General features: G+C 41.8%; 1 protein-coding gene across 4 annotated transcripts in view; it reads right to left on the bottom strand.

Annotated features, from left to right (window-relative positions):
- Positions 1 to 6,141: 6,141 nt before the first annotated feature.
- Positions 6,142 to 23,014, bottom strand: part of dlg2 (discs, large homolog 2) — a gene marked incomplete at both ends in the record, with an annotated part of 158,453 nt that continues 141,580 nt past the window's right edge. For 2 of the 4 annotated variants that reach the window (XM_080013293.1, XM_080013294.1), the window contains 11 exons: positions 6,142 to 6,248; positions 6,359 to 6,450; positions 6,549 to 6,658; positions 7,259 to 7,431; positions 8,606 to 8,707; positions 9,454 to 9,504; positions 12,695 to 12,791; positions 15,325 to 15,400; positions 16,215 to 16,391; positions 17,984 to 18,098; positions 22,521 to 22,565. In XM_080013293.1, coding sequence (XP_079869419.1) covers positions 6,142 to 6,248; positions 6,359 to 6,450; positions 6,549 to 6,658; positions 7,259 to 7,431; positions 8,606 to 8,707; positions 9,454 to 9,504; positions 12,695 to 12,791; positions 15,325 to 15,400; positions 16,215 to 16,391; positions 17,984 to 18,098; positions 22,521 to 22,565 — 1,145 coding nt within the window. Of the gene's footprint in view, positions 6,249 to 6,358; positions 6,451 to 6,548; positions 6,659 to 7,258; positions 7,432 to 8,605; positions 8,708 to 9,453; positions 9,505 to 12,048; positions 12,095 to 12,694; positions 12,792 to 15,324; positions 15,401 to 16,214; positions 16,392 to 17,983; positions 18,099 to 22,520; positions 22,566 to 23,014 lie in introns of all 4 variants that reach the window. The other 2 variants (XM_080013295.1, XM_080013296.1) reach the window with 1 other exon arrangement.

Genomic DNA, 23,014 nt, shown 5'->3' with positions numbered 1-23,014 from the left:
TGTTCGCTACAAAAAACACATCTTCTACGTTCGGCTCCAAAGATGTTCAGAGTCTAAAATAGAATGAGATGGAGGATAAATATCTAGAATAAAATAATTGGTGCCATTTTATATCGCATGCTCGGCATTTATGCAAGTAAGCACTCTATTTCAATAAATAACATAAATATTATGTATTTATTTAAATAGTATGTATGTATGTATGTATGTATGTATGTATGTATGTATGTATGTATGTATGTATGTATGTATGTATGTATGATGTATGCATGTAGTATGTATGTATGTATGTATGTATGTATGTAGTATGTATGTATGTATGTAGTATGTATGTATGTAGTATGTATGTATGTATGTATGTATGTATGTATGTATGTATGTATGTATGTAGTATGTATGTAGTATGTATGTATGTATGTAGTATGTATGTAGTATGTATGTAGTATGTATGTATGTATGTATGTATGTATGTATGTATGTATGTATGTATGTATGTATGTATGTATGTAGTATGTATGTAGTATGTATGTATGTATGTAGTATGTATGTAGTATGTATGTAGTATGTATGTATGTATGTATGTATGTATGTATGTATGTATGTATGTATGTATGTATGTATGTATGTATGTAGTATGTATGTATGTAGTATGTATGTATGTAGTATGTATGTATGTATGTAGTATGTATGTATGTATGTAGTATGTATGTATGTAGTATGTATGTATGTAGTATGTATGTATGTATGTAGTATGTATGTATGTATGTAGTATGTATGTATGTATGTATGTATGTATGTATGTATGTATGTATGTAGTATGTATGTAGTATGTATGTATGTATGTATGTATGTATGTATGTATGTATGTATGTATGTAGTATGTATGTATGTAGTATGTATGTATGTATGTAGTATGTATGTATGTATGTATGTATGTATGTATGTATGTAGTATGTATGTATGTATGTATGTATGTATGTAGTATGTATGTAGTATGTATGTATGTAGTATGTATGTATGTATGTATGTATGTATGTATGTATGTATGTATGTAGTATGTATGTATGTATGTAGTATGTATGTCTGGTTGTATGTATGTATAGTATACATGAGCGGCATTTGAGCCGCTGGTTTGGGAGGGGGAACCACGCCCCCTGGTGGAGAAAAGGTGGAAACGCAACCGAAATATTGGGGATGAAATTGTGAGTCCAAAGGTTTCTTCGAGTCGCCGTCCTACGTCGAAGGCAGAGTGCAATTCATTTCCCCCCCACAAGACATTCGTGGCAGAGTGAAGGTGAATGATCAGGCTGATTCCGCACCAGCTCCGCACCATTTCACTGTCACGAAGAAGAAGAAGAAAAGAAAAATAAATAAATCACGAAACCACGACCAACTAAGGCCAATCCTAGACGTTGAATTATGACGTACTAATAGTTAATGACGCAAGAACAAAAAAAAAACAAAACCTTCTAAACGACTCGGGACGACGACTGACAGACGAGCGAATCTCAGAGTGGAGCCTTCCGCCGCTACTGACACTTATACTTTGTACTGATACTACTAATACTTATACTGATGCTAGTGATACTTCTCACGTTCAGTGCGGAGCTCGAGCTTGTGCTGGGGACCACGGAGCTGCCGTTCTTGGCGGAGCTGATTCATTAGTGCGGCCTGGCAGTTTTGATCTTGCAACACAAGATCAGTAGTTTCCCTTCTTTCATTCTCATTCCGTTTCTGTGGTGTAAGTGGACATTTGAGCGCGCGCGCACACACACACACACACACACACACACACACACACACACACACCTGACCTCAAGAACGAACACAGAAGGCGTTTAAAAGTATCGCACGTTTTCTTTTTATTTAATTTCCTGTTTAAAATATGGTTGCTGCCGTGACGTCACGTACACAGCAATGCTTAACGTAGTTCATCAGCGCGACCGGGAGTGCATACAGTAGAACATATCGCAAAGACAGCCTCCGCGTTCTCGACGTTTTTTTTTGTTTTGTTGTTGTTTTTCACTTAAAAGATGCAAAATGTAAAGAATAAAAAGAGACAGAAGAAACATCATTTTTTCATTAAAAAAAAAAACAAAAAACAAAAAACAAAAAACCAGAAGCAACACTAGATTCCGTATCAACAAGTAAATGTACAGCCCCTTTTTAAATGATCTCACCACTTGGCAGAACCAGAAAGAAAAAAGAAAGATACCTACAATCAAATGTGTAAATCAGATATGGCATATAGGTGCCTCATATAGTGCGTGGTATCTTGATATTGAACGCAGGTGAAGGTTGCTTTAAAAAACAAAACAAAACAAAAAAAAACAAAACCCAAATACCCCCCAAAAAACCGAAAAAACAAAACAAAACAATGAAACTAGAAGCAGAGCAGGGAAGCGCTGGAAGGTGGCCTCGCAAACTACAGCCATTGATTCTTCATGTGACGGCAAAACAAAAGCAAAAAGAGAAGGAAAAAAACGCAACAAGGACACTGCCTCTTCAGACCGTCGGACAGGGAGGACATTGCTTCATTGTTCATGTAGTTGGTACATGTCTGTAAACATTTCATGTGAACACTTATTTTTTAAATTTTTTTTAAAATCATTTTCTAAAAGTAATTACAGAAGTGCTATTGCCATTGCCTTTTACAACCTTTATTTATTATTATAATTATTATTATTTTTTATTATATATATCTTTTTTTACAGGCCCACTGTATAAAAATTAGGAAATATAAACCTGACCTATACTAAGTGTGCCGTCCCTCGCGCCCTGATCAGGGTCGTGTTATTATTACAAACTCACTGGTGGGGGGGGGCAAATATTGGCAGATACTGTATATAAAGCGTGATGGAGTAACATGGACACCGACGCTGCACCACCCGCCACCCCGGGACCCCCAAACAAGACACAACACGGAGCCAACCGGAGCCCGTTTCACTGGATTCCCTTCCTGCGAAATAGAGGGCGTGGCGCTCGGTAGCGGAAACGAGACGTTCGGCCGTATCCCGGAGGCGTCCGCTCTCGTTGATGGTATAAATCAGGACTTCAGGGTGAGGATAAGACGAGGATAATCCACTCTGTTGTCCATCCAGCCGTCCGTCCGCTTATCACTTAACGGGCCAACCTTGGAAAAGGAGTCGGATTTCCAGCATCGAGGTCTGAAGTCGAAGCGATCGAGCAGCAGCAGCAGCACGACGGCGACGACAGCCCATCGATAAAAAGTTTGTCCGTGCGTTATCAGCCGTACGGGCGTTGCTTGCTTACAAAAATACGAATAAAAAGAAAATCAAAACATGCCGTCCAAGAAATCACAGAAAATAAAAATGGGTTAACCAACGCAAAAAAAAAAAAAAAAAACCCAAAAAATCCCCATACAGACACATTAGAAACAGGAAGAAAGAAGCAAAGTGGCATCGCCGTATGTACAGTGTATATATTAAGAGGGACGATAGGTGTGGACGTGCAAAAATATATCGTATGATTTTTCGGGAGAATTTCCTTTACACATTTAAAACTCATGTCGTCGTTTGAATGGGGCGAAACATTTTCGGGGGGCCTTAAGAACATTGACGGCATTAAGGATTTTATGTCATTTTAATTGTGTAATAACCATCAACTTGCGTTAGGGACCCCAGACAAGGAAGCAGGATGAAATACAAGAGCCAGAACATATTGCTTGGATGTTGTCACTTTTTTTTTAAATTTTTATTATTTTTTTTGTTTGTTTGTTTGTTTGTTTTTTGTGGGGGGGGTTAAATCCATACAATTTTGATGACGATAAAAGACTTATGTCTGCAGTGTCTAAAACATACATCACAGTTCTTGGACAGGAGGTCTGACATTGGCTTCACCAATCAGCTCTTTTGTTACATTTTTGGCTGTGTACTATTTTTATTTGTCGTGTAACAATATTGCTGGCTAAAATAAAACTTTGTAAAAGTGACCAACGAGCCTGGTCAGGTGCTTCGGTCCATTTTCATAAAATCCACGACAATTCAATTTTTATGAGATTAACTTGCTGCCTCCAAAAAATAAAAAATAAATAAAAAATAAATAAATGCCTCCGTGCTTATTCCAAGATAAATTCCAAAATATAAAATATACCTTTATCGACGCTCCGCAACAGCCTCTCCGTGTCCGTACAAAGCTACAGTTGTGTAAATATAATTTCATTCAGCCTTCATTTTCAGTCTTGGATGTGTACTTGAAGAGGCTGGAAGAGAATGTTAATTTTCTCGAGGACAAAAACTACATTTTTACGATTTGACTCACTGATATAAACCTACTTAGTTAAGGCAAGTGGTGAACAATAAAATATGGAGAGAAAAAAATGTTGCCAAATATCCTTAAATATATTCCCAAAATATAGTGAAAAAAGCTGCTGCTCGGACATTGGTTGAGGTATCATCCACATGTTGACCGGCTTTGACGAGGGACTTGAAAAATCTGTAGCGCGAGGATTCATCATGATCCAAAAAATGTCGTTTCCAGAGCAGTGCCCAGTCGGCCGCTATTTCTAAGTGCTTGTCCTTATCGTCATGCAGGTTTGGGGTCGGTTCGGCTGACTTTACGCGCTTCAATCTGATCTTTAGATTTGGATCGAGTTCTTATTTACATTATTGTCTGGTGCTTATCTGTCTTTTTTTATTTGTTTGTTTAATATCTAGAACAGTGAATAAGTGCACTTTTAAGGTCGCCTGCTGACTGGAAACATACCTGATATTCATTGTAAGGGAACGCGGCGCGTCAACACGCAGAGCGCCCAAACCCAAATGATTTGCCGAGGATATTAGGATTTTACTTATTAAGCCAGACTTCTTCGCCACTGGAATCATCGTCGTCGAACCCAACGGGAAGTCTTTTATTTCCGCCCCGACGGCGTTTTGCCGTCGGGGGTGGTTGATCTGTCGTGTAAAATCTTTACTCTGGGGAAACGCAGGGAGAAGGAGGCGAAAACCGACTTTTGGAAACAAAAGGTTTGGGAATCAGTGGCTACTTCTACCATCTAAAGAAAGTTACGTCAGGCCCCTGAGGACTTCCTTTGAATTTCTTAGTCTCAAATCACTTTCCTTCTGTTTTTTTTTTTTCTAACACAAACTTTATTGTCTTGACCACCGAGATGACTGTTCCCCTGCATTGCTCACTTTTTAATGTATTTATTTATCTATCTCTTTATTTATTTAATTAATGAAATCAATGGGTCATCTGTAAACGTCCTGAAAGGTGCCGTTTGGTTTGGTTATCATTACTATGAAAAGAGAAGGTGTATAATACCGAATAAAACCAAAACAACATCTCCATCCATTCCGGCACGAACGCAATGTACACGACTCAAACTAACTAACCTCGATTATTAATTCATCTCAATCAATGTCAGATTTTACACAACAAATAACTTTGTGCTTTTTGTGTCCCCGTAGCAATAGAAGTAGCAAAAACTCAAATCAAAACTCGAATCAAAACTTTTGTTTAACCAAACTGGACTCAACCCTGGGGCTGGGGAAGCGCGGGGGGGGGGGGGGGGGGGGTGTTACAAGGAGATGTGGCAGAACAAACAAACAAACAAATAAATAAACAAACAAATAAACAAACAAACAAATAAACAAACAAACAGTGCATTTGATGAGCCGTGTCTAAGGGGTTCTCGTTATTTGGGGGAAGGAGGGTGTGTGTGTGTGTGTGTGTGTGTGTGTGTGTGTGTGTGTGTGTGTGTGCGTGCACGGTATATGCCATCTTCACTTTTCCGCCCCCGTGGCGACACGTGACCCCCCCCCCCTCCGCCATTTGTTCCAATTGATTGAGCATCTTTGTTCCGCAAAATGATTTCAAAAATAAACAGACGTTACAAACGGTTCACATGGTCAAGACCTAAAAGTTCTCTAAACACTTTGTGGTGTACATTCAGGAACATTCATGTTGAGAGTGAAAAACAAAAAAGAAAGGAAAGAAAAGAAAAATAAATACCAAAAAAACAAAACAAACAAAAAAATAACAAAAACGCCAAAAACAAACAAAAAAACAATATTCACAATAATATTTCTGAAGACTATTCATTGCTATACAGTTATCATATGTTACAAATTATTACTAGTTTCTAGCAGTCCAAACGCTCTCCCTGGAGGTGATGAGCTATTATAGTTTCTCCTTTGAAGGGATCCAGATATAAGGTCCTGAATGTTCCTCTATCACCATCTTGCAGTGGTTATAAATGTCCTCTAAGGTGTCTCCTTGGACCAGCGCTGCAAAGCAAAGTGGCGTCACGTCAAAGCAAAAACTCATTATTGGGTCACGGCCACAACCGCCCGAGAACGCGCGAAAACCCCCCCCCAAAAAAAACAACCAAACAAACCTGTGAAGAACTCCCCAAACTCCTGCTCCAGCTTCATGGCTCTGTCGAACGTCTTCTTGGCCTGCTCCTCCGTCAGCCGCTTGTTCATTTCCCTGCGGAGAGAGGAGCGAGGCCCCCGTCTGCGACTCGCGCAAATAAAAAAAAGACCAAAAAAAAAAAAAAAAGGACGAGCGCGACTTTGCATACTCACATTAACGATGTAATAGACTTGGGTTTGATGAAGATGGCGACGGGGTAGAGTTGTGCTACTTGTAGTCGTTTGATGGCGTTTCCCGACACGTCCAGGATGCAGTGTTTGCCCTGCGACAATGAGAACGGGGGGAGGGGATTTTGGAAAAGGCGCATCGTGCCCGAAGCCCAAGTGATTTCCCCCCCAGGGCTTATGAGGACCTCACGTATTAAACCGGACTTTTCGTCACCGGAATCATGGTCGTTAAAGGCAACGGGGAGTCGTTTATTTCTGTCCCGGCTGCGTTTGGTCGCCATGGGGGTTGTTTATCTGGTCGTTCGGAATCTTTACTCTCGACGTAGGGAGCGGGTGAATGTGACCGAAGAGAGAGAACCACTTTTGTCTAGCACAAGCTGTATTTCCTTGACCATTAAAATTATTCTTATTTATTTTCCGTCAATGGGTAACATGTAAACGTCCCGAAAAGTGCGGTTTGGTGTCATTATTACTATTGAGAGAAAAGGTGTGTGACACCTCATAACCTCACCAACACCGTCACAATGTTCACCACACCACCCACGTCCAGTATGCGGGGTTTGCCCTGAGATAAAGGAGACGGGAAGGTTTTTTTTTAATTTTTATTTTTTAGTTTTAATTAAAAAATCTCCCTTTAAAAACAGAACCCGACGGATCCACATGCCGGGGAGGCGGGGGGGGAATACTAGTCTCACCCTTTCTGCCACGTATTTGACCGACTGGACGCTGGTGCCGTACAGGTTGTCGTTGTACTGCCCCGCCTCGATGAACTTGTGCTCTTGGATGTCCCGCTCCATCTGCTCCCGGGACATGACGAAGTGGTAGTCGCGCGCGTCCACCTCGTAGTCCCGCTTCGGCCGGGTGGTGTCTGCGGGGTGAGGGGAGGGAGGGAGGGAGGGAGAGAGAGAGAGAGAGAGAGAGAGAGGTTTCTGTTTGTGTCCCAACGTTGGCACAAAACTCGTCAGTTACAATAACCCTCGTGGAAGAGATCCAACAACCGTTTTGGGATTGACCACTGATCCAATCCCTGCAGGGCAGGTAGAACAGATCGTTCAAAAGAAAATCCAGTCATTTCTACAACTTTGACGCATCTTGTGGCAAAAAATACACATATATTTTTAAAATTTTAAAAAAGAAAGAAAAGTTTGCGGTTCTCACTTTGTGTACACCGGGGACGGAACCGGCAGCGGAAAAAAAAACCTGTTACCACATCCTCATCACGCCCAAGACGCCGTACTTTGCCGTGTGCTGGCTGATTATTTACACAAAGTGGGTTTATATTCACACTCTACGTTCTAGGAGGAAGAGAAACCAAAATAAACTCGACTCATCGACCGTCTTACCTTGTTGCCCTGAGCTGTAAGCAGCTGCTATTTGGTTTAAAGGGTAAATTGAAATACAAAAGAAAAAAAAAGATGGGTGAATTAAAAAAAAAACATGCAAAATCAAAACAGTATTGATGGGTGAGGGAGGGAGGGGGTTGCATAATGTCACAAAAAGACTACGGTGTAACACACACACACACACTCTTTTTTTACATTATTTCATGCAAAAAAATATGAATCTGCCGTTTGTAATCAACGAAACTAGATTTTTCTACGATACAAAACACACACTGTACTAATACTTACTGTGGACAAACTCTGTTATCGGACTAAACTTACTTCCACATTTTAAACAATATGTTAAGCACTATTCAAATGTATTCAAAATACTTTGGTAACAAAAAAAACAAAAAAACAAAAACAAAACCCAAACAGTGCTAACAAAAATAAAACACAAAAAGCCAACACTGAACACTGTGGGAGGACGACGTGGATGTCGATGTGAAATGAAAGCAGAACCACGTCACCACGTAACACCGACGTCACATCACTTACCCATCGGCCCTTTTGGTCCTCGTGACCACACGGTGTCGTCTGACATTTGTACCAATGCGCGAAACTCGCTCAATCCTGAGTCTACTGTCTTCTAAATGGTGGCTAGTAAACACCTGTAGGCAGGATGAGGAAGTGAAAGTCTCATTTCCTGGAAATACTCACGGGGCACGCAGGAGCCAAACTTGTCCGGGAACTCTGAGATGAGGTCGTCGTTGATGCGGTCCTTCATGGGCCCCAGGATGATCACAGGTCGAGCGTAATGAACTACAACACAAGGCAGCAGTTGGCCACACGCGGGGATTTGTTCATTCACATGTTGGTCTGTTGATACTTTATTGTGTACTGTAGTTCACTGGGAGGTTTACGGGATATTTCACTTTTTGCTCCCAGATATTGACATTTTTCATTTTCTTTTGATATTTTTATTCTGTTGTTTGTTATTATAACAGCCTGCTGTCTTTGATATGAGCTGCTGGGGCATTGCAATTTCTCTCCGTGGATGAATAATATCGACCTATCTATCCACCTATCCATCCATCAATCCATCCATCCATCCATCCACCTATTTGTCTATCTATTTATCTGTCCATCCATCCATCTATCCATCTATGTATCTATCTATCACCCTATTTATCTATCTACCTACCTACCTATCAATCTATCTATCCATCTATCTATCATGATATCCATCATGCACGTACAGTACGTAACTACATATATTGTCCGTCTTGTGGAAATATTGTTTTGCTCATGTCAGACACCTTGGAGACATCAAATATGATTTTACAAAATATGTTGTTATGGGGCCAATTGTCGACTCATACGGTCACATGCTCGACAGCCGGATTCCAATTTGGCTGATTCAGAGAGCGTCCCGTCGATCTGAACAGAATCGTCACAGTCACCATTTCCGACATTCTGATTTAATAGGCTCTCTATGGTTGGAAATGGAGCACAAAACGAGACCAGACTTTTTACTGGGATGTGAGTGGGAAGGTGCGGCTACTCACTTTCCTGCCGGATCACGGGCTCATATGAGAGAATCACTTCCTCTTGACTCCCTGGTGAGACGCAGAGCAACACAGCTTTACCGACCAGCACAGAAATACTCTCTGTCATGTGGAATGTGATGACTACAACGCCTTTTCTCCAGGAGGCCGCATGCGTGGCATCGTACCTCAAAAAATAATTATAACAATCGAAATCTTTGGTTTATGCATTCTGAGGACATTTACAGTAAACAAACGACAGAAATCTAGCTAACCCTAATGATGAATGAACACAGGCAGCCTTCCTGCAATTAATTTGGATTTTAATTTCATAAAATACTGACTTCCTAATTTGGGCTATTATGTTTATTCTATGGTGCAATTCATTTGGACAGAATATCATCAAGGGACTTAACTCTAGAGTAAACAATTTTATTTGCTACTGTACATGCAGAGTTAAGTCAAACAGTTTTGTGCGAAACATGAGAACAATATTATGTCAAATTTACTAAAGGCTCGGTTATTATAGAATAGTTTGGCTTTCAAGCAATTACCCCATAGATCCCTGTAGAATGAATGCTTTTTGAATATTGCAGTGGTATTGAGTTTGTAAAAAAGAAATCTATCACAAAAAAAAAAAAAAATCGATCACAACTCCATCATATCAGAGCAGGACTCAGTTTTTTTCAAGACGGCTCGAGTGAAGACACAATAGATTCGTACCGTAGAGCGCCCACGGCTCCTTTCAGAGAGTTTGATCAACCCTGCACCTCAACTTAGCGTATCATGTTTCTCGAGGCCAGTTATGATCTGATCACATCTATTTTTATTCCCTATATATGGCAGCAACCGGGGAAGAAATAATGTGGATTTGTGCTTGCCTGGGAAACAGACAAATCTGCGAGGCTCATGTTTTATTTGCTCTGGCATATGCGTCTGGTCCCTCTCCAGTTAAGACATATTTCCAGCTGACCTGGCCAATCACAGCTGATTATCTATTATGGGGCGGGTTTGATACGATGACTGTACAGAACAGCGCCATTGAGGCATTTTCGTCAACAGCCAAACTGGTATCCACTGTTGTGGAACGGTCTGTTGAATTCGCTATCCCGACAGTATTAAACAAACTGGACGGTGGTATTTCCCCTAAAAGAAGAACAAACAACTGCACGTGAAGCTTTTGTTGGTAAGAAAGATGTGTTGGCCGCACTTCCGACAGGATTTGCAGGCTGTAGCCTGTCAAAATGGTTCCGTCGCGCAGCGCTATATCACACCTTTGCTCTAATTGGTTGTAGGTCTATCCAACGCACTGATTGGTTGTAGGTCTATCCAACGCACTGATTGGTTGTAGGTCTATCCAACGCACTGATTGGTTGCAGGTCTATCCAATTGCGTACAGGGACATTTAGGCCTGCGCCCGTCGGTAACGCCCCTTGGAAATCGAAAATGAACTGAGAGATTCCACTAATACGCATGGTCTGCCGATGCCAGGCTAGTTTTGTGCTGCGATGATAGAGATATATTTGCACCACAGGCCATAGCTGTGCCTTAGGGAAAGGGAATGTGGCATCTAGATATTGACCTAGTATGTACAAATCGCAAATTAAAACTAGAAGTTAGGTGAGTAGGGAACCATACAAAGCGTTCAACTCCTGTGTGTTAAATATGTGTTCAATGTCTCCAGTCGCCACAACAGAGAACACACATTACAAACTGATAGCTTACACACAGAAAGTAAACACATCAAAGTAACTAAATGTCACTAAAAATCACATAAAAACATACAAATCATGTGAAAAAATTTAGTTTAGTTCTCATTCTCAGCATCATGCAAACATGCTGCAGCCATCGTTATATTGAAGGCCACTGGGGGAGGAAGCGTTTACGTCTGAGCAACCTGTTTGACATCCTTGATTTGGGACGCAAAAAGTAAATGAATATCAGTCCAATAACTCCATGAACGTCAGGCTCAAAGACTTCTCAGGCCTGGCTGAACTGTCGTGCATATCGGCCGATTTTTCAACCGCTCTTCCACTGCTTTTGTCACACCTTCCACCGAAAATAATGATGCGAATGCCATTATGTCAAAGTCCAGGAACCAATCCAAAGATGTAAGCAGATGAGCACTCACTGTGTTGTCTTCTTTTAATATTTTTTTATGCATCTGATCGTGGATGGAGTTGAACTCCTGAGTTATTTTTCAAACAAGCAGCGTTAATACTTTGCTCACCGATTGGTTCCGATCGGTAAAAGGGATATTTACAGTACACACGGTCGGTGTATAAACATCTTAAATACCCTTTATCAAGCTAATTTTGATATTACCATTTACTTTTTGGACTGTATATCATATATTTAACAATTACCAGATCAAAAAAAATGCGTTTCACCGAGCCTTGGGTGCTGGGAAGCGCTTCCCCCTTCGTGTTGAGGGAGAGGTTAAGACACTGTAAACCGACAAGCAGAGCAGGCCCACCAAGTGCAGCATGCAATAATGCCAACATCAAAATAATAGCAATAATAATAACAACATTAAAGCTGCTTAAGAGGGAATCGTGACAGTTGGCATTGCGAGGCAACACACAGAGGCGAGGGAGCATTCCTGGAGCAACTTACTGAATGTCTTTGTCCCATAACCATCATCACCTAGACCCAGCATGTCCTAGGGGTATGCGGCCGTCCAAAAGAGAGTCAGAACGGTGGAAAGAAGGGAACGACACACGGCAAAAAAAAAAAAAAAAAGGGGGAAAAGGTAAGCGGTTCTGAATGGAGGGAGTAGTCTTTAGCGCGGCCTGCAGGCCGAAAGCTCCGTCACCGTCCATCCCTGGTCTGGACAATAAGCAGCCACCAGGGGGCGCCACATCCCACAGCTCCGCCAGTAGCTTTCACCTCACAGTGTGGACCAATTGTGGTTTTTTTTTTAAATAAATGCTCCCACATTCTATTTGGTGACTGGTTAGTTTTCCAGACAGAATGATTCAGACCAGAGATTTCAAAAAGTATAAGAGAGAGAGGGAGAGAGAGAGAGAGAGAGAGAGAGAGAGAGCGAGAGAGAGAGAGAAAGAGAAACACAGGAAATGATGGCAGAGAAAGCATGAAATGGCCTCCGTATAAAAGAAAAACACCTTTTTCCTGCAACACGTCTGGTGTGTATTCTCTGTTGACCCCTGCACGCCCTAACACCGCGTCTCTACGTGCTGTGTGTGTGTGTGTGTGTGTGTGTGTGTGTATGTGTGTGTGTGCGTGTCTGGGCCTTACTTACGGTCCGAATCACTGCCATCTTGCTCACCCTCTTTGTTCTTGTAGAAAGGGAACTTTCGTGTAAAGATGAAATTCTTTTTACGTTTGTCATTGAATGACTGTGGATGAAAGAGAGCAATGGAGCAAACAGGTGCGTCGTCACATTCATGCAGACAAAACAAGATGCAAAATAAAACGTGGGACGCCAAGAAGTTTCCCTTCGGAGAGAAACATTCGCTGCTCTCGCATTAGGACTTTCATTTGAACTTTTTTGGCGTGGAATCGTTCAGGGCAACGCTCTATAGCTACACAGTTATTTTTTCCAATATAGGTCACCTCCTTCTCATTCTAATAGTTGCAGATTATAAAATACTGGCAGTGCTACATTCTGTCATATTAATAGACTCATGACATGAACTGACTTCATTCAGCTGGTGGTTCAACTTCCAGTCCAGAGGGCAAGGAACCAGTTATGGTGCTACAGTATAATTGGAGGACACTTTAGAGGTCTCGTAAATCTGTTTAATGCATTCTGTTTCGAAGCCTCGGAAGTAGTAATATACTGAAGATATACATCACGCTGCATGTGCAAACAATGTTAACAATATCTTTTCAAAAGATATAGGATACCTCAGTAGGCCATAGGATTACCTCAGTAGCCCATGCTGGCCAGTAGTTTGATTTGGCAATCTCTAAACAACAGTGAGCCGACATTGGCCTGAAGTGGATGCGGGCGGCAAATTTAAGGGGAAATCACCTACATTGGGTGTTCAGCGTTCATCAAATCAGCATAGGCAAGGTAAGGGTGGCAAACCTTTACAAAGTTAATGACACCATGGCAAAAGGGGGATCATAAATACATCGGCCAATTCCTGGCATGTTCTCAAGCAAACTATATATTTGTTGGCCCAACATTGCGGCAAAAATCTATTTATGTTCTAATTAAAATAGGGATGCACCGATTTATCGGCCGTACATCGGAGCCGGCCGACAGTCGCCTTAGGCCTATCGGCGAATAAGATGACAATTCACTGATGGCAGTGGCCGATGTCTATCCAGTGTTTCCCACATATAGACTTCAATGGGGCGAGGCGCTCTAGAATATTAACGGCCGCCAAAGCACTTTTTAATTTTATTTTTTCATCCGTCCGAGAGAATGCCGTCCGCGATCGATTTTAGAAGACACGGACACGGCTCTCTACAGCGCTCCAAGCAGGAAGGGATGCTGCATTCATGGGAACTCGGAAAACTAAGTGATGCTGCGTTCAGGGCAAGCCGAAAAACATTGGTTTTGGCATGGGCTTTCGGCCAATATGTGATTTTAAACATCGGTATCGGCCCAGAGTTTAACAATAGGTGCATCCGTCAATTTTCATCGATTTTATTAATTAAATAATTACATTCGTGAGAAGTATCTTGTTGGTTTGGCACTAGCAAAATGCCAACAAAGGGCCAATGTATTTGTAGTCCAAAAGCGAAATTGCTTTTGCCAAATTGCTTAAAAAAAAACAGACAAAAAGAGTAGTAAGAATAGAGGAAGACTTCCATTTGAGATTTACTTATTAACTTACTATTTATAGCAAAATCATCAAGCCTTCATTTGGAGCTTCATTAAAATCACGTGGCAAGAACTGCATACTGAGGTTGACATTTTTAAACATTTATTTTTCTATTATTAATCTAAATGTCAGTTTCGGGGCAATACAGAACCCAAAAGTGTCAGCTTGACTTAACAAAGGCTGCGGCAGTGAAACCATAGCAGACTTTTCCGGTCCAGTTCTGCTAAGGCTCTGTACCATCACTTCTTGACGTGCCACGGTAGCATCAGATACATGAAAAAAAAAAAAGTCTTAAATGCACAGAAGCGAGGCGAGAAGAGGAGTTATCAAGGCCATGCTGTGAGAGGCAGACAGAAATGCAACCAAGATTTTGTAAAATAAGAGGCTGTCGAAAGCAAACCGATAGGTGGTGGGAAAAGGAAGGCGAGATGGGCAGGGGCGGAGGTGGACACTGTGAAGAGCTGATGATGGGATGTGTGTATCGTTGCAGTCTGTGAGCGTGTAGGGACGTCAGCGGCATAAATGAAACAGTCTGGCAACAAACCAGACGTTTGTGAAAGTGCTGAGTTGCTGCAGAAAATGCGTCAGTCGTTAAAAGGTTGAACACCGTAACGGGACTTTCCAAACAAGTGTTTTTTCTTTCCAAATCAAAATGTTCTCAAATCCTCAATAAGGAAGATATTGACTCCAATCCTCATTAATCATTCATTTTGTGTCATTCATTTCTCCCATAACTTTTCGTTTTTGCATTCCTTCACCCGTAATTGAGTGAACACATGATTGGATTATTTTTTTTCTTTGTATGAAAGAGTGAAATGACTCACCCACACAGAATGAAATGGGCTAATGAGGTGAAACAGAGATGTGTTCTCGAAAGAAATTCTAACCGATCCATCTAATGCAGGAAAATATAGGAAACGGCTACGCAAACAATGGAGACTTTGTTAAAACTAACATGTCGAAAAGCCACTGAAGAGAGAAGTTCTTGCGATATTCCAGTCGTCTCACAGAAAGACTACTTCTCTCCTGAACAATAACTACAGTATAGTGTTTATTATAGTATAGTATTTATGATATATTATTTATCCCATACCCCTTTTGAATCGATTGATCCCGGTTTAGCGTTGAATTTCACCGTCTTCAGACGTGCTCGTTCCTTCCTCTCCACCCTGCGAAGCACAGAGACCAGGGAGAATCATCGACCAAATCATTCCAAACCGTTCGCGAAGCTCGCCGCTTCCGAACACCATCCCCGCTACGGGGCACAACAGGAGGTTTTGAACGGTCAACGCCCCAATTGGTTCCACATTTCACTCAGAGACCCACCCTCCTCAGTCACGCAGCTGCGAAGCCACTGGACTTTCAAAATGGCTGCTCTACGTGGCCGCCCGCTGCAGCTAGTACAGCGTGTCACCAAAGGGGTGCGACTGCCATGCTGACTCTGTGGGTATTTGGGAACTATCGAGTCTGTCGGCACCCATCCCAGAAAAGCATCACGGCTTGCTTGTTAACCATGCCTCATATTATTGTATCAATATTTATACAGAATGTTCCTCTATGTTTATATGAATACCCACAGCCAATACTACCATACAACCATACTGCCACTTGGCCCCAGCCATAGCCTTTTCATTTATCCTGTGCATGGAACACATGTTGTCAGTTCTGAATAAGTTTTTTTTGTTGTTTTTTTTTAGGCTGCTTAGCATTGTTTTATGCTACTTGTCTGTACACCCATGCGCCAACCCCTATACCAAGAGAAATTCCTTGTATATGAAAATGTACTTTTCATATACAAGGAATGTACCGATTTTTTTGATCCAGATTTTCTCGTCAAGCGTCAAAAACAACCGCAGCAGTCAATCAATCAATCAATCACGGCATCTCAAGCAGAAATTCACTAACTTCCCACTTAAGGTCCCAGATTCTTCCTGGTGAAAACGGCAAACGAAGAAACCAAACAAGAGCTATCCCTCTGCTCACCTTCTCTTGCTGGGGATGACGCCCATCTCCTCGCTGTCCCCGTGCGGCGTCACCTGGCGGGCTTGCCACCACTCGTCGTCGGAGGCGTTGATGACGTGCAGGATGTCTCCGTACTTGAAGCTCAGCCCCTGGCTGGGGAGGCCGCTGTCCTTCGACTTCTCATAGTCAAACAGCGCCCTGTTCACGGAGACAGTTACTGGAACTAAGCAGATAAAAAAAAATTCCCTTCTCTTTCACTTTTTACAGTTAGGTATATTCTACAAGGATGACAGGTATTTTACACTATATTGTTAAATGTTATTAATTGTATTATTATTTAATTTGCCGATTTACCTATGTGTCTGCTTATTTATTTTATCTTCATATTTACTCATTATAATTGTTGTAATTATTATCATTATTATTATTATTATTATTATTATTATTAATATTAATAATAATAATACTATTACTACTACTACTACTACTACTTATAATAATAAATGATTAATTAGGGGGCTGTTTTATTGAGCTAGCTTCCTTAAATGATTTTCATCAAGCAGTGTTTCTTTTCGCTCTGTGAAGATGTTCCACCAGATATTTGGATTCATTCATTATTTGTCATCGCACAGAGTACAAGTACTGAGGCAACGAAATGCATTTCTCTGCATTTTACCATCCTAGTAACTGACGTCTCTAGCAGCAGTGGGCTGCCATATAGCAGCGCCCGGGGAGCAGTTCGGGGGTTAAGTGTCTTGCTCAAGGACACATCGGCACACTACCAGGAGAAGCCGGGGATCAAACCGGCTTTAATCATACCAAAACCAATCTTTTGACCAAAAAGGAATGATACAAGGATTGGTGTCGTACTTGAGTGATTTCGTCACCCCCCCCCCCAATACATTTACTTAAGTTCTGTCAGACAACTCGACGGCGCCACACATGTCCACGCCCTTATGAGCTATTTAAGCAGCCAATCCCTCTCCCCCTACCTGCTTTGCTTCCTGCTTTGTTGTATTGTTGTGCTCCCCCCATCTCCTCTGCCTCCACCTGTTGCGCGCTACGTTTCTATCCAATGGGGGGATTCAAGCTCATCACCCCAATATTTACAGCTCATTAAGCATTCCCATGTTGTCTGTACACCTCGCAAATCGAAGAGTGTCCGTCAGAATACATTATTTTGTCATTGTCGGAAGCGCCGGGAAATAGCAACTTTCTTTGCACATCCTATCAACAACCTTTGCACCGTCAACTGTTGAAGTTATTCTCACTACGGTTGTCAGCTGTTCTGCTGACAAGACGTGTGTGTGTCACCCGGAGGCCGTGGGGAGCGTTCGTTGACTGAGTTTTGAGGTCATTAGTATTTGTGGAAATAAAGACGGTTGATTTTTCACTATTACCTGTCCATTCATTCATCGTGCAGGGTTGTCACTGCATAATTGGTTGTTTTTCCAATTCTGACTCATTTAACTCTATTTAAACTGGATTCTTTTGGGGGTGGGTGTTCGATTTCTTGCGATTCTGACTACATTTTACTAGAGATTTACTGAGTGACATTATATATATATATATATATTTATATTACAGTCCTTAGTCCTTAGTATATTAAAGTCTATGAACACATTCCATAAATATTTGGATATTTTGGAAAACGGATTTCTTTTTTTTTTTTTTTGGACACTCGTTAAACGTACTGTATTTCTGAGGGTTAACGAATCTCTTCCACCAAAAGCAACACAAATAAATAAACAAAGACAAAAAATAAATGTCAAATTGTTGAAACGTCCAACCTGACATAGAGGGATCTCTTCTGATTGGTTCGCAGGGATCCTGACCCAGAGCTCATGCTGTGGTTCATCATCTGCTCCCGGAGGTCGTGGATTTTGGCCTCGAAGCGACCGTACTCTGCAGGGGAAGAGATTGTGTGGATTGAGACGGACAGCTGGCAACATCAGGACTCAAACTCCATTTAAATCCCTGGGCTGGAACGTCATAACTCATCATTCCATCGGCACTCAACTTGACCAAAGAGAACTTCAAAATACAGTTTTTTTTATATTCCAGAAAAATGTCATCCATTAAATCCTAAATAGTAATATGTATATATATATATATATTCACTGTATATCTACTGTATATACCCAGACATGATATAATGCAGACAAGACAAACAAACCAAATACAATACAATAAAGTAATACTTTTTGGAGCCTCTTTAAAATCGCAAATTACAATAAATGCGATCAAAATGAAGATATACAGCAAAAACTTCAATGCTATCAATACGAAGTCATGAAAAAAAAAATACTTACAAGACTGGAAAAAACAATATCTGCAGATATACTGTAAGTTGCAGCTACACAGTGTAAGCTTGACCATTAGAGTATTATGGTATTTTGAGTATTTGTGGAAGTGCATTGATCTTCTATATGCCTTTGCTCTGTCGCAATGTACCGTATTTTCGCGACTATAAGGCGCATATAAACGTCTATTTTTTTCCTCAAAATGTGCGGCGCGCCCTATAGTGCGGTGCGCCCTATGTGTGTTCCGCGGACATAAGGCGAGGTGGCCCGAGTTGGAGGAAAGACTCGAGCGGTGGATCATCGAGCAAAGAACGAGTGGGGCGAGCGTTTCGACGGTCACTGTTCGACTAAAAGCAGTAACGCTAGCGGAAGAAATGAAAATTGAACATTTTCAAGGAGGTCCGTCGTGGTGCTTTCGTTTTATGAAACGGTGCCATTTTTCCATCCGGACCAGGACTACAGTAGCGCAGCAACGTCCGGCGGATTATAATGAAAAGCTGGCGAGCTTCCACTCCTACTGCAGCAAACACATCGCCGACAAACGCATCCAGCCAAGCCACATCACCAACATGGACGAGGTGCCGCTCACTTTCGACATCCCGGTGAATCACACGGTGGAGAAGAAGGGGACCAGCACGGTAGCGATACGCACAACGGGGTATGAAAAGGCGTCGTTTACTGTTGTGCTTGGCTGCCACGCAAATGGACAGAAACTGCCGCCTATGGTGATTTTTAAGAGAAAGACTTTGCCTAAAGAGACTTTTCCAGCTGGAGTCGTTATTAAGGCAAATGAAAAGGGCTGGATGGATGAGGAGATGATGAAAGAGTGGCTGAGGGAGGTGGTGTATGTAAGGAGACCAGGTGGTTTTTTCCACGTATCACCATTGCTGTTAATCTGTGACTCCATGCGTGCCCATCTCACAGCCGATGTGAAAAACAAGGTGAAACAAATGAACGCTGTGCTTGCTGTTATTCCGGGAGGTCTGGCAAAGGAACTTCAACCGCTCGACATCGGTGTGAACCGGCCGTTCAAAGTAAGGCTGCGAGCGGCGTGGGAGCGATGGATGACCGACGGAGACCACAGTTTCACGAAAAGTGGAAGGCAGCGCCGGGCAAGTTACGCCACAGTTTGCGGATGGATTGTAGATGCTTGGGCTAACGTGTCTGCTGGCACTGTTGTTCGAGCTTTCGCAAAAGCCGGCATCATTTCCGAGGAGCCGCACGGCACGGAAAGTGACTCTGACAGCGAAGAAGGGGAAACTGGCATGTGTGATTTAGCGCAGCTGTTTAATTCAGAAACAGAGGATGATGACTTCGATGGGTTTGATTAATACTTTGTAATAAATACATGAATAAAGCACAAACATACTCAGTTTTGCTCCCGCTCTATTTTTAAATACGCAGTAGAGGTATTTAAACGTAGTAGAGGATATGTACCGGTATATAAAACCCGCGCCCTATAATCCGGTGCGCCTTATGTGTGTGTTAAATACAGTAATGGCACACATAACTGAGACTGCGCCTTTTAGTACGGTGCGCCTTATGGTCGTGAAAATACGGTAGCTGAATGTTATTCTCCCTTGTAAGTCGCTTTGGATAAAAGCGTCTGCCAAATGACTAAATGTAAATGTAAATGTTTGCTTCCTCAACTAAACAAAATGGATTTAAAATGAAATAATTATTTTATCGCCTCACAAAAACACACCTCGTAAGACATTGTCTCCTTTTCAGCGCCAGCTCCGGTGACATTTTAAATGACGTGAGAAGAAATGAGCTGAATTCCGCTTTGGCGCAGAGAAAGTGTGCGTCGGGGGAAAAAAAAGCCTCCTATTCAGAAGATGGACTGTTTTGTCAGTTCCTGACATTGCAGATCCCAACAGAGGTAAAGTACTGACAGCTGGAGGCTTGGGTGGCTGACCTAATAATAATCTGGATAAAAGGTGGAGTCACCGCACAACCAGTACTATCGTATATATACACATATATGCAATTTCCTACTTTACCTTTCAAATTGTTGATACAGGTTGATAGTGGTTTATTGTTTATTTTTAGGATATTTCTTTTACTGCCATTTTATTTGTATTGGGCCAAATTATTAATATTTTTTCTTTTCATGGCTTGACTGTGATTTGCCCTTTTGTTCTGATGTGTGCTGCTGTGACACTGCAATTTTCCTCCGCGGATGAAAAAATGATGCATCTAACCTAATCAAATCTGATCTAATCTAATTTAATCAACGTACATCTCGCGCTGGTACTAAAGCACTATCTTGGAATACATTATTTGAAGTGAAAAAGTAGAAACACATCACACTGTTTCAAAACCTGACTTTTATGGATATGTAATATGTTCAATGAGTATTTCTACCAAAAAAAACAAAACAAAAGAAACTATAAAGCGCTGCAAAAACTTCCAGAGTTTCTTTGCTTTTCCATTGTTTTAGTTTATTCCCTTTGCCAAGAGGACAATGGAGCAAAAAAAACCCAGGTAGAGCACGGAAGGAATAATCAAGGAAACTAATCATAAAGTGCTTGTTTAGTCACACAATGGCCACAACCGCTGGATCCAAATTCCACACGCAGTCACCCTCCCCTTCCTCTTACATTATTCAGCCCTGGATCTTGTTCGGAGCCTCGAGTGCCGCAGCCCTCATACCACGTCACGTACCTTTCTGCATGTCGCCTCTCTCCCGCGTCTCCTGTTCCTCCTGGTTTTTGGCTCTGTCTCTTTGCTCCACAACTGGCTCCCTGTCTCTGTCCCTCACAAAGTGTCAACACACTCACTATTCACCGAGCGGGAGAGAGAGAGGGAAAGTGCCTCTCTAGTGCTCCCTCTGGCCCGGTCAAAGACTGTGCCGAATAAGGGGCAGGGGACAGGTGGGAAACTGATCTGTTAAAAACTGATGGTATTTTTGGGGAGGTTTGAGAACTATTTGGGGTGACCTGTACTGATCCGGCATAATGTCCCACCTCATCTCGCCATAACCAAAATGATTCTATTTCCCCCCGACACATCTCCACACAGTTCAAGGTCATGCTGCCGTGTAGTAGCAGCTATGTCTTTTTTTAACTTACCAGGCTTTTTAAAGGATTTATAATTAATGTTATTACAGCGTGTCTAATAAAAGTTACGCTGCCCTCAAGACTGTGCGTACCTACGAGTGAAATGTCAAACATGAAGAAAGAGCTTTGTCCACCAAGAGATGAACGTGGACAACTTTTAATACTCCCCCCCCCCCATCTTAAAAGCTTGGAGAGACAAACAGGGAGCAGAATTGTCATCATCTCATTGATCTGCTCTCCCGTGTCCATGGCTCCAGATTGCACACACACGTTTTTTCACGTCATTTATCAATTTCAGACGGAAATGAAATATTGGAATTAAATTTTCTGCGCTGATTGTCCGTTATCGTCATACGACATGGCGTTTCTCCATCTTTATCTGAGTTTTTGTAAAAGTGTCACGGGCCGATCTAAATGATTACTTCCTGTTGGACCAGAGAGTCATGACCTCAATATAATTCAATATAGATTCTGAATATAATGCTGAATAAACCAGTGATGGTTTATTAGGACTTGAATAAGTCCAAGATGGACTCAATCAGTGACCAGAACACACTTGTGATATGAGTTAGCGACCCCACCTTCCGTCCTCGGGCCTTTTTTCTACGTGTAACCATGACTGACTTAACATACAGCAAAGCACAGCGTGGATGAGAACATCTTTCTAAATTGATCGTTTTAATCACGGAAGGAGTTGGGGACAGTGTTTTTTAGGACTCATGGGGGCCACCACCAGGGAAGGAAAAAGAGGAAAATGAGGGAGAAGTGTGGAAAAAAGGGGTGAGGACAGGGGAGTGTGCGGTTGAGGAGTGAAAACTTATATTGACAGTATATTGTGGTAAGATCGTGGGACACACAGTGGGGGTAATTTTGGGGTTGGCTGTTTGTGGTTGCATTCACCCCCCGCCCCCACGGAGTGAATGCTAACACCCAGAGCAGCCACTGGTGCCAACGGCACAAACCTGGTGCTGGAGATGGGGCCCGGCGCGGGGAGCAAAGGGCAAGTTCTGATGGGCGAGAAAAGAGAGCAGCTGTTAGGGCGGAGGTGGTGACTATTAAATGAGCTGTCTAAACCAGGCACGATTTAGGGTCAACGCAAGTTAGTTTTTGCCAGGGGGCTGTCCCGAACATGGCACTTTAGATAGTAACGAATTGCCGTTTGAATAATTTTGATGAACAATTTAATCTTTTCATCGTATCAGCTTATAATGATGAAATAACACATCGTAGTCTACTTAGTGCATCTATTGGCATTAAAATAGACAGTTAATTTGCCTCAATCCAGCTGATGGAAATGCACCTAATTTGCATTATTAATTCCCGAATTTAGTATTTATTCTAACAATGTCCAACATAAGCTTGAATTCCCTCAATATTTGGAAGGATACATATGATTGTGGATTCTGACGACTTGACAAATGATCGCAGTTTACTCAAAATAATTAGGATTATGTAA

The sequence above is a fragment of the Zeus faber genome (assembly GCF_960531495.2).
Source record: "Zeus faber genome assembly, chromosome: 14".
Taxonomy (NCBI): domain Eukaryota; kingdom Metazoa; phylum Chordata; class Actinopteri; order Zeiformes; family Zeidae; genus Zeus; species Zeus faber.
This window is presented reverse-complemented; position numbering and strand designations above follow the sequence as displayed.